The 12946-nt window shown below is 40.2% G+C and overlaps 1 protein-coding gene across 2 annotated transcripts in view; it reads right to left on the reverse strand.

Annotated features, from left to right (window-relative positions):
• The window catches only part of frmd3 (FERM domain containing 3), a 143202-nt gene that overhangs the window by 62416 nt on the left and 67840 nt on the right, over positions 1-12946 (reverse strand). For both annotated transcript variants that reach the window (XM_062972020.1, XM_008103259.3), the window contains exon 2: positions 11770-11874. In XM_062972020.1, the coding sequence (XP_062828090.1) occupies positions 11770-11874 (105 nt within the window). The remainder of the gene's footprint in view (positions 1-11769; positions 11875-12946) is intronic.

Genomic DNA, 12946 nt, shown 5'->3' on the forward strand with positions numbered 1-12946 from the left:
GTCATGCTTCTCATTTTCTAAGCATTAATCCCTGATCAGCATTTTAATGTCCCTGAGTAGCCATTTACCCGGACAGGTGCCTATTTTTTCACAAATTTTTTTCACAGTGCTGAGTAGGATGTTTTGTTATTTATGCCTCTATAGCAAAGAGCCTCAAAGGTTATTTCAGTTTTAAGAAACACTGTTTTAAAAATGCATATTATTTTTTAAAAGATTGACCAATGTGCATTGAGAAATGTATTTACACGTGCTATTCTAACACCTGAATTAATTAATCTCAAGTCACTGTGTCTTATAGAGTTGTGATGGATTTTGCAAATCCGATTAGTAGCATCTCCAAAACATGTATTTGTAATAAGAGAGGGAAATATAGGGAAATTTCCCTGCCTACTTACAGAAAATTTCATTCCCATCAGCATGTATAAGAGGAAAGGAGCAATAGCCCCAATGTGCTGTACTATGAACTTAACCTTGAATCTCACCTGCCGTTCTACTATCTAGTCAGCAAGATTGGGCATGATCATTCAAAGCTTTCAGTCCTTTTGAGAACTTACTGTACTGAATAATTCTGTCTTATCTGCAAACTTTGGTTGCTTCACTCATTATCTGTAGCTTTGGAGCCTTTCTAAATCTCTTAAGTAATAATATGGCCTCCTTCCCACCAAAGAAAGGTCCAGATCCTCTGCTTCTGTAAACAGTATTATTTGTTCAGTATTGTCTTCTCATTTGTAAATTATTAATTAGAGAACACATTCCCGTAACTGCTACACTCCCCTCGAACAGTACTTTAATGGTTACATTGATGGACTAGACCTTGAGAGAGCCAGTTTTATACCCCGGTTCAATTTCTTCACAAAACTGTCAACTGTTACCCAAATCACTACAGATTGTTCCAGCTGTGATGTTTCAGGGCCCTTCCACACAGCCCTATATCCCAGAATATCAAGGCAAAAATCCCACAATATCTGCTTTGAATTGGGTTATCTGAGTCCACACTGCCATATAACCCAGTTCAAAGCAGATAATGTGGGATTTTATTCAGCTGTGTGGAAGAGGCCTCAGATCATTCCTTCATATGATTTTGGAACTTAGAAGAAAAGTCTACACTTGCAACAACTGAACATTTTCTTTCTACACCTGCAACCACAGCAAAGGGTGCCCTATTAGTAAACTGGCAGCTGGGAAGGAAAGAAGTAAACTATCCTCTAGAATCGTAAAGTTCTTAACTGTGAATCATTTGTAAATTGAGTGTTTGTAACTCAGGAACTGCCTGTACTTTGGATTTTGGAGTTTTTTGAGAAGGGATGTTCAACGGGTCCTGCTTTCATAATGCCTCAGTGCAATAGAAGCCGGTGCCTTGTATTTCAGGGGTGTGGTCAATCCACCCTAGCCTGTATTCCAAATGTTAAAGGAGCTACCCTGTTTCCCCTAAAATAAGACATCCCCAGAAAGTAAGACCTAGTAGAGGTTTTGCTGAATTGCTAAATATAAGGCCTCCCCCAAAAGTAAGACCTAGCACCGTTTGTGTTTGGAAGCATGCCCGCCGAACAGAACACCAGAGCATACAGGATTGGTAAATGTACGTATAGAGTGTTGTACATGGAAATAATGGTAGTAACAAGAAATTCTTGATAGGATTCACAGTTTGTCTGGTTTTGCTGGTTTGTGATGACAACTACTGTACAGTATATAATAAATGTTCATTTTTTTTGTTCAACAATAAATGTGGATTCTTCTTCATGGAAAAATAAGACATCCCCTGAAAATAAGACCTAGAGCATCTTTGGGAGCAAAAATTAATATAAGACACTGTCTTATTTTCGGGGAAACACGGTATTCAATGTATTGAACTTCACTCCTCCATCTCCCAGGATGGCATATAATAAAATCCAGAATGCATTTGCTCCATCCATAATATTGAAGCTATTGTAAGCTCCTGTGCCGGTGACTGTACTGGGAGGAGGATTCTGGAATCTATAGTCCAAACAGTAGTTTTTCACAGTTCCAAGGCTGTTTCATTGAGCTGAATTGCATTTTATCAAGGAAAAAATGCTTCGGGATAAAAACCTTTGCATGAATTAAGTACAAGGGCATTTTAAAACATCAAAATGATATTGGTCATGTTGATTTCTTGCTGTCAGAATGACTGAGAACTTTGTCTTTAAAGCTCTATAGAAAAATCTCAACATACAAAAACCCCTCTTTCTTTCTAAATGAGCAAATATACAGCAAATTAACATCCACACTTTCTCTCTTGATGTGGGAATTGGGAAAGTATGCTGAAATAGTAGGCTTCCTTCCAAAAGTAAAATGTGCCCTAAGCTGCCATGAAAAAATACATTACAGAAGCAAGGAGATCCCAGAATACCAATTTACATTCATCATAACAGATTTGCCATTTCATAGGAGCTAAATATTTTAAAAGCCTTGTTTCTCACTACCAGACTTACTTGATACACTGTTAGCATTACTTAGAGGAAATGTTACTCACACTATCAGTGTAGTGCTGTGCCTTTCCAACAGAATGGATATATATATATAAATATGCACATATATAACATAAATATGGAATATTATTGAATATATTAAAGTGTTTTGAGCAATGATTAATTCTCAGACTTTTCCCAATACAAATCTGAAATGGTAGGTGAAATCAACCAGTTCCCTGCCCACCTAACAGATCGAAAACAGGTATGTCAGTAGATAAATAGGTACCGCTTTAAGCAGGGAGGTAATAAAAGTCACCCATAAGAACATGCCGGTGATTCTATTGGGAGGATGTCTAAGGACAAGAGCTCCTCGGCATGGAAGATGAAGTGACAGCACACACACACACACACACACGGTGGCCAGAGTCGAGCACTGCCTCTAAATGCCAGAAATAGAAAAGATGGGGGAAAGCCTTTACCTCTGTTTATGTATTGTCTATCCTGTTAATTGTTTAACAGCATTGAATGTTTGCCGTATATGTTTTCTGTAATCCGTCCTAAGTCCCCTCTGGGAGATAGAGCGGAATATAAATAAAGTATATTATTATTATTATTATTATTATTATTATTATTATTATTATTATTTAATACATTAATATATGTATTGCATCTTGAGATCTCAGTGACTAGAGTCCACTTTCTGCACATGCAGCTAATAAAGTAAGTTGTCATCCACAAAAGCATATGCCATGTTACATATGTTAACCTAGTCCTGTGTTTCTCTGAAGATGAACTTAGCGTTCCTACTAAAATGTTGTTTATATTCACATTGATAACCAATTTAGTAAAGACATAGCCTAAGTAAATAAACTATGATAATAAATAATAATAATAATAATAAAACTTTATTTATATACCGCCCTATCTCCCGGATGGGACTCAGGGCGGTTTACAGTCATAAAAGCAACACAAACATTACATAACAACATAATACACATTATTAACAAAGTAAAATAATACAATTATAACAATAAATCACACTTACATGACCAGATCAAGGGGACGGGAACCATAAATCCAATATATTAAAATGCATCATTTTAGGCTAGGGAAATCTTATGCAATATATTCAGGCTCAGAAATCGGCGGTAGTCCAATATAATTACTCATAAACCTGCCGACACCACCAGGTCTTCAGTTCCTTACGGAAATTGGATAATGTAGGGGATTGCCTGATCTCTTTTGGCAATGCATTCCAGAGCCGGGGGGCCACTGCCGAGAAGGCTCGTTCCCTCGTCCCCACCAGCCGCACTTGAGACGGTGGTGGGAGCACGAGAAGAGCCTCCCCGGAAGATCTCAAGGTCCGCACTGGCTCATAGGAGGAGATGCAATCACGGAGATAGGTAGGGCCTGAGCCGTGTAGGGCTTTATAGGTCAAAACCTGCACCTTGAATTGAGCCCGGCAGTTTATCGGCAGCCAGTGGAGCTGCTTTAATAGGGGTATTGTGTGCTCCCTATAGTCGGCTCCCGTTAGAAATCTGGCTGCCAATCTTTGAACCAGTTGGAGTTTCCAGGCCGTCTTCAGGGGCAGCCCCACGTAGAGAGCATTGCAGTAATCCAGTCTGGATGTAACTAAGGCATGGACCACCGTGGCCAAATCAGACTTCTCGAGGTATGGTCGCAGCTGGCGCGCAAGTTTTAAATGTGCAAAGGCCCTCCCGGCCACCGCCGACACCTGGGCATCAAGCGTCAGAGATGAATCCAGGAGGACCCCCAGACTGCGGACCTGCGCCTTCAGGGGGAGTGCAAAACCGGCGAACACAGGTTGCCACCCAATACCCCGATTGGTCCCACGACTGACCAGGAGGGCCTCTGTCTTGTCTGGATTAAGCTTCAACTTGTTAGTCCTCATCCAGTTCGACACAGCTGCCAGGCACCGGTTTAGGGTCTGAGCGGCTTCCTTGGAGTTTGGTGGAAAAGAGTAGTAGAGTTGGGTGTCATCTGCGTAGAGATGGCACCGAACTCCCAAACCCCGGATGACCTCTCCCAGCGGTTTCCCTATAATGATATCGATTATAGGGGAAAATGGGGCAGGGGGAATGTCATACCTGGCAACCACCATGTTTTAGCTTACAATTTAAGTCAGAACTTTCACATATACAAAATATATGGCTATAATTTAATAGCATTTTTGCTTAGGAAACTGCTTGATAAGGAAGGGTACATCTATGCTGTCTACTTAATGCAGTTCAAAGGCAGCTTGAGAATACTGTGTTTAGATGACACATGCCACAAATGCACACAGCAACAGCTTTATACCGAGGACAAGCGAAGTTGGGAGATATTCCTAAATAGAGCTCATAATGCGCATCAGTATGTTTAAGTGAAAACCACTTTACATATCTGATCAAGAGGCAGCGATCTACACATCCAGACCGCAAAATAGTTCTAGGACTACACCTGTAATCATCTGCACAGTGAAATAGCTTCCTTTTAGTTTCACATTAAATAAACAAAAACAAAAATAGTTGGACATGCTTCATGTACACAGAATGCTAATTTGTTGCTATAGAGAATTAATTGAAATTGAGCATCCTGAGAATGAAAAGATGGAGGAGCAAGTAAAATGGAATATCCTGAGAAAAGGGCAAGGCAGGCAGGAACTCTCAAAAGAGCACTCATAGTTGCAAGAATTTTTTGCATGTCCCATCCATCCATCCATCCCATCCATTTATCTACCTAGTCAAGTGAAGTGAGGTAGTATGCATGTAGCACTTACAGTATTTGGGGGTTTAACTCAAATGCCTACTGCTGTTGTCAACATTTTAGCAACTATAAAAGCTTCCAAGATTGCCTGCTAAATTTGAACAACTCTCCAAAGACCGTTTTTGGTTCACATAAAATTAACCTTAAAATAGTAATTCATTTTTTTCTCATTTGGCAGAATGATTATAATTCTGAAAGAGTAGACAACAGAGTCTAAATCCATGCAGTTTGGCTTGGATTGTTTGTGGACATGTGTCTGTGCTCCAGCAAGCAAACTACTCCTCTGAAATCAATGGCAGAATTTAGAGCAAAGTGTCTGCAAATTTTAGCCCCGGGCTCCAAGCTGCAAAGAGTGCCCCTGATGGCATGTGAATCGGTAATTAGCAGAACTGTGTGAATTGTCAGAGGACTGACAGTAGGACACACTGAAGAACAGGCTATCTCTGTTACTGAAAATAAGAGCCTGCTCTTAATAAACATGGAGGTATTTAACTGAAACCTGGACTTATTACCCTCTTCTCTAAAAAGAGCATGTTCTGGCACAAGGTTCCCATGTCCATGTTGTTGTTTTTTCATGTGGAATGTATAGACCATGTAAGGAAAAGTAAAAGTTTTCACCTGACATTAAGTTTAGTTGTGTCCGACTCTGTGGGGTGGTGCTCATCTCCATTTCTAATCCAAAGAGCCAGCGTTGTCCATAGACACCTCCAAAGTCATGTGGCCGGCATGACTGCATGGAGCGCTCTCATGTACATTCCATTAATATCAATTTTTGCTGGTTTAACAGGAGGAAAAAATTAAAAGCAGGTGCCTAAGAAAATCCTTCATGAAGCAGTCTGCACAGCATGTAAAACCTGTTCCTATCTTAGTCACTTGTGCCAAATAGCTAGAAAATAGTGCTGTGTAAGAGAAGCTCAATAGAGCTCCAACAGCTCTGCTTACCTCTTTGAAAGGTGATACAGTGTGTTCTATGTGTTTTTGAGAGTTAGGGTCAAGGGATCCCTGCAATAAAATACAATCTTTTTTTTAACTTGAGATAATATTTTTATAGGATTCTCTACAATCTCCAGTGTAATGTTATGGTTACCTTTCACCAGAGAAATGTTCTATTGAGAAAGCTCTAGGTCAGGAGTAAGTTGACTAGAAACACGATGGAAGACCTAAAGCTCCTAGAGAGGACATATTAATCACATTTGCAAAAGTTAAACTCATAATGTGGAGTTATACATCTCCTAGCTGATGTGACGATGGTCCACAGTTCTTAGGATGGCATTCTGGATCAACTCTCTTTTCCTATAGTAACATTCCTGCAGTGAAGAAATGTTCATGCATTTGCTGAACCTGTGGATGCTGCTCTGTTGGTGCGCTAGATGGGTGCAGTTGCAATTGCCAGCAAAAACAAAACAAAGCACTGACAGGAAGTCTGATACCAAGCTTACGCTCTGAGCTACAATTATTAGTAGTCTGAACACAATGCATGGGAATAATCTTCTGGGCTCTGACAACATTACTATGGGGCATTTTGTCATTTTTCTTCTAAACCAACACATTGTTTTGAATAGATTTCATAGGGGAAGGAGGGGGAGAGATAAACTTCAAGGCTGGGAAAGAAATTGAGAAAGTCTATCAGACAGCAATGCCAAAGGATAAGCATTGCCATTTTTATACAAACATTCTTGAAAAATAATTATATTGAACCAACTGTGTGTGAGTGCTCCCACATGAGGCCCCTTGACTTTTGTGCAATTCAGGAAAGAACTAATGTGCCCATAAATATGATGAGCTTTAATATGGCCAATAAATCTCAGCTTGAGCCACACGGTTCTGGAAGTACAAACATCTGCAAGATGGCAATTAAGCAAATTCAGTTGTGTGCAAAAACACAAGGAACACAACTGAAAGATGTTGAAAAAGAAGGGAAACAAAAAGCCCTGAAGTATCAAAGCATTTTACTAGATTCAGAAGGATACACACACACATATATTCTATATTTCTTTGATTCTAAGACACACATTTCCTCCACATAAACATCTCTAAAATCAGGGTACATCTAGAATTGAGTGTGTGTGTGTGTGTCCAGGTGACTTCAATTGATGGAAGTTTTAGTCTAAAACATTTGGAAAACACCAAGGAGACTATGGGCCCTTCCAGACAGGCCCTATATCCCAGAATCTGGTCACAGGTTTTCTGCTTTAAATTAGATTATATGGATCTTCACTGACAGATAATCTGGGATAAACAGAAAACCTGGGATCAGATCCTGGGATATAGAGCCTGTCTGGAAGGGCCCAAATTGTGTGTGTGTGTGTGTGTATATATATATATATACTCTTTTCTGGTACTGAAATTAGTATGTATTTTGCAATCGATGACATTTTAGAATTGCAGCAATACAGTATATCAAAAATCTATATAAATAAAAATATAAAGTCAATTTGTGAGGCGCTTATATCTCCCAAACTATTTCACCAATTGTTACAAAATTTGGACACAACATAGCATTTGAACTGATGAGTGTTTTAAGCTATTCACATACCTACTATCACAAACCTGTCACACCTGAGACAGGTAAAACCATAACCCTTAGCAACAGCCAATCAGGCTCTATCTCCCTTAGCAACAGTCCCTTCCTCCCTTAGCAACCATGGTGGCAGATGGCTCCTCCCCTTAGCAACGGCACTAGCAATGGCCACGCAGTCTCCTCCCTTTAGCAACCAGCATGGGTGGGGCTGCAAGGGAGAGCTAGACCTGCTTCCTCACCACTCAGTTCAACTTGGCAAGTTACACAAAGTTGAGACCCTCTAGCCATGGAAAGGAGGGACACTGAGAGTGAAAATACTTATCGTGGGCCCCAGCGATATGAGCAAGAGATACCATTCATTATTATATTATTATAATTGTACTACATTATTATTATATTTTATTATTATACTTATTATATTATTATATCATATTATAATTGTATTACAGTATAATTAAATAAAATACTGGTAGCCAGTTTATCAATAATAGGAAGGAAAAGACACTGGGGTTGCTCCCTGGGAGGGGCCTATGGCGTCTCCCAGCAGGAAAATAACATGGTGTGGCCAATGAGGAAGCCACGTCCCTATCATTCTCCCCAAGGGGAGGGCAGAGAAAGAAACTTCTCTTTATTTATCTGTGGAAGGTCCAGGGTGGGAGAAAGAACTCTTTTCTGCTTGAGGCAAGTGTGAATGTTGCAATTGGCCAGCTTGATTAGCATTGAATAGCCTTGCAACTTCAAAATCTGGCTTCTTCCTGCCATGGAGAATCCTTTTTTGGGAGGTGTTAGCTGGCCCTGATTGTTTCATGTCTGGAATTCTGAGTGGTGTTTTTCATTTACTCTCCTTATTTCAGAGTTTTTTTAATACTGGTAGCCAGATTTTCAATAATAGGGAGAAGGAGGCACTGGGGTCGCTCCCAGGGAGGGACTTATGGCCTCTCCCAGCAGGAAAATAACAAAATTCTTTATCCTTTCTTTCCCAATGAACCAAACTGGGCCACCGCAACGAGTGACTGGGTACAGCTAGTATAAAAATAAAATCTTTTATTTCCTAACCAAATAAATTAGTAGAGTGATATAACTATACAAGGAACTCGCGTGTATTCTTTGTTGTGTAATATATGCAAGACAAACTTCATTTATTATTTAAAATGTTTTGGCTTATGATGACGTGACTCATTTAAAAAGCACTGATCTAGATAACTCCCAAAATACCATAGTTCAACATATTTTCATTTCACAATCAGTCCAGTCTCCCCTTGGTGTTTTCCAGATGTGTTAGAATACAACTTCCATCAAGCCCAACTAACTGATGTCCAACACACTTGCAGAACATGAAGTTGTTGAAAGTTTTACATCTTTAAAATGATGGGAGGGATGATTTATTTCAGTTAAGGGAAAATACAGTGCTAATTTTATGAAGCAGCTATAATCATGTAATGTTCTGACATGTAATGGGAAATTTAACATCATTTCTGCATAATCAAGTGCCAAATCAATATGATACAGTACTGGACAAAAATTAGGCAAAAGTGGTACCAAATAATAGCTATCAGGATTTGTTATGATTCTGGATGCATAGACAAACAGAAAGAAACCATACAACGATTTTTGAAAGTTACTTTAAAAAATATTACAAGGTAAATAATTAATAATCTCATAGAATTAAGAACCTTAATAATAATAATTTTTCAATTAGAATTTTACCATTTATGATGCATTTGTAGTGTGACTTGTACTTGCAAGGCATGGACCCTATCCTTAATTCCTAAATCATGGATACTATGGAATATGGACACTATTCTTAATCCTACCTAAAAGCTACATTTTTCTTCATCAGTCGTCATTCTTTGTTTAAACATTATTTATCAAGGTCAATACCAAATATATTTAGGGTTGCAAAGTGAAACCAAAACAGTCTATATTGCAGTAGGGGTATATATCCTTGCCTAGAAGAGCTCATAAAGTTTGAGTCTGAAAAGAGCTTTGAAAGCTTTTCAGGTTTTCCATTGATTACAATTTGAAGACTGTCAACAGGCATTTTCCACCAGCATTGCTAACCCTACTGATTATGCAATTTATTTGTGATCAATTCTTTTTCCATTACACTTGCAAGTTCATCGGCTGTCACTTCTATTTTGTCTCATCATGGTTTAGAGCCATCAAGCAAAGAGCTGAGCTGCATGAAGTGAGCTGGATTGAAGTAAACCAGATCCAGGAAAGGAAATTGGGATGAAGTCGGTTAGGTTACAACAAGGCAGGTCCCAGTAAGCCAAGTTACATTACATATGGGTCAATCAAATAAGACAGAATGCAATCACAGAACTAAAGTAAATCAAGCAGGGCCGGCCCTAGGTAATTTTCAAGTGTAAGCAAACAGTATTTTGGCATGCCCCCCCCCCCCAAAACCAATCACTGAAAAATAAAAGGTAAAAGGTAGAGGTGAATAGAAAAGATAAAAGAATTATCTTACAAACCAGCTGCACATTCCCCTCTCATCCTGGTTCAGCGCCAAGGCCTGGCTGTCACCGCTTGGCTCAGAGCACTCAGCTGGGAAGGGAAGGGGCGGAGCCACCTGAATGATGGACAACCAGCGGCTGCTCATCTTTCAGGCAGCTCATCCCCCTTCCCTTCCAGGCTGAGGCTGAGCGTTCTAAGCCAAGAGCCGAGGGCCAGGCCTCAGCGCTTAACCGGGATGCGGGGAGGTGCCCTCGCAACCCTCCCTGGGTGCTCCAGGCTCCAGCGCCTCAATGGCGCCCCTAGCGGATTTTGCACCATCCACCGTTGCTTACCCGGTTTATAGCTTCAGCCGCCCCTGAAATCAAGGTAATGACAGAATATGTCCAAGTAAGTCTTTGCTTCTGCTAAGCACTGATCAGGACTCTAGATAATTCTCAACATACCCTTCATACAAAACATGGTAAAGATGTTTCAGTCTAAGGACCTCATCACATTGAGGTCAGTATGATGGGCAATAGTGATGGGATTCGCCATGCATCATGGCAAATCCAACATGGACCATGGGGAATCCATCACCCCACAGCCCACATTACCCGCATTACCCCTAAACTCATCCCACGAGAGGAAGAGTCACCGCCCAGCTTCCCTCCATTCTTCTGTATGCAACACAGGAAGCCTCTTGTGTTGCCAGTGCTACCGCTTATGACAGTTCGACTTCACTTCAGGCATGGAGCCGTACTGGAAGTAGATCTATGTCGTATGATGACATCCAGCAGGCTCTGTGCCTGAAATGTGATAGAACTGTGTTAGGACAGGCAAGCATCCTAAGAGGTTTGTATAGAGATCTGAACAAACAGACTTCTGAGGATGCTTGCCACAGATGCAGGCAAAACATCAGAAGAGAATGCTACTGGAATATGGCCATACAGCCCGAAAATCTCACTGCAACCCATTCTAGATATTGCTTTGGCCCCCCATATTAAAAACTGCACTAGGATAACCTCAGATTTAAACTCCAAGGAAGTCTTTTTACACTCCTGTTCTCCTATTGTGTGGCTGCTGCCTGCAGAATTCTGGGAAATTAAGTTTAGGGAAGTCGAGAACCTCTCTGGTCTGGAATTCCAAAGACCCCACACTCAACTACATTTTCCAGAATTCTGCAGGAGGCAACCACACAATAGGAGAACTTGAGCACCCATTTTAAAATGCTATTGTGATATCGTCCTTACTCTATATATCTACATTTGAAAAGGCCAGGGGCACACCACTGCTTGTTGATCTGGAAATTGATTTTCTACATCTGCTGCTACCATGGCCTTACTATAGAAATATTGGGAAAACAGCAGAGGAGAGATACAGCTGCATCACACATTACAATCACCACAGGGATGCAGATCCCCATGGCAACAGTATTGTGTATCCCAGTTCAGAGAATGGCAGAGTCCCAACCATCCCACTCAAGGGAACTCTTCCACTTTGCATAGTAGTAACTGCTTCTCTAAATAATGTCTTGGTTTTGCTTAATGGCTAAAGAGATCACTTTCACAGGCCTTGACAAAAGTTAAAAATAAATTATATGTAAATTATACATACCCGCTGCTTTTCTGGGTCCACATAACGAATACCAAAGTAGTCTTTTTCCAACAAACTGTAGTGATTGCAAACATGATCTATGAGAAACTGACCTTTGGTCTCTTTCTGAAAAAGAAAAAGAAAGCAGGATATATAGTAAACCTATATAAGTATATTCATTTCAAGCACATTCTGTTTACAATAGTATGCAATTAAAAAAATTAAGAATGCCTACTATACACTCAAGCCCCTGGTGGCCCAGTGGGTTAAACCGCTGAGCTGCTGAACTTGATGGCCAAAAGGTTGGCAGTTCAAATCCGGAGAGCGTGGTAAGCTCCCATTGTTAGCCCCAGCTTCTGCCAACCTAGCAGATCGAAAACATGCAGACGTGAGTAGATCAATAAGTACCACTCCATCGGGAAAGTAACAGCGCTCCATGCAGTCATGCCGCCCACATGACCCTGGAAATGTCTACGGACAACGCTGGCTCTTCGACTTAGAAATGGAGATGAGTACCAACTCCCAGAGTCGGGCACGACTAGATGTAACGTCAGGGGAAAATATTTATCTTTACCTACTATATACTCATTTTGTTGGTTCATAAAAAATCTTCAGTTAGAAATATATATATCATGATGTCAGAAGATGGGTACATTCTATCAGGTATTACAAAAGGGACAAGATAAGCCAGAAGCATGAATGTCCCTGATATCAGCATGCCCAAATTTAATGTCTGGTCAAATATCCCATTCCTGGCAGCAATTTAAGGAAACCTGATGGTGGAGATGGAAGAGGATTGAATGTGCCACAGCCTCAGATAGGGCAGAAAATAAATGTACTTCAACATCATCAAACTTTAGCAATGTGTCCAATAACTAAATCAACTAACTAGCTTAGGCATTTAATAGTTAACAAATGTTTAACTGAACATGTTTAATGACAACACCTGAAAATTGCATTTTCAAACACAAAGGCAAAAACAGCAGTAAATCCATAGCTTTGAAGGATTTACTCTCTAATCCGTTCAAATTATTGGATTATCAGTCTTTCTGAGCTCCACACACAGAGTACTTGAGTTAATTAGTATGTGATCAAAGCCTGAGTAAAGCAATCAATTATCTCAAGACAATACCAACTTTTTCCCCTAAACTAAGTACAACATGAAACTTGTTTGTGAGGAAAAATCTAGGATGCAACA

Source organism: Anolis carolinensis, chromosome 2, assembly GCF_035594765.1.
Source record: "Anolis carolinensis isolate JA03-04 chromosome 2, rAnoCar3.1.pri, whole genome shotgun sequence".
Taxonomy (NCBI): domain Eukaryota; kingdom Metazoa; phylum Chordata; class Lepidosauria; order Squamata; family Dactyloidae; genus Anolis; species Anolis carolinensis.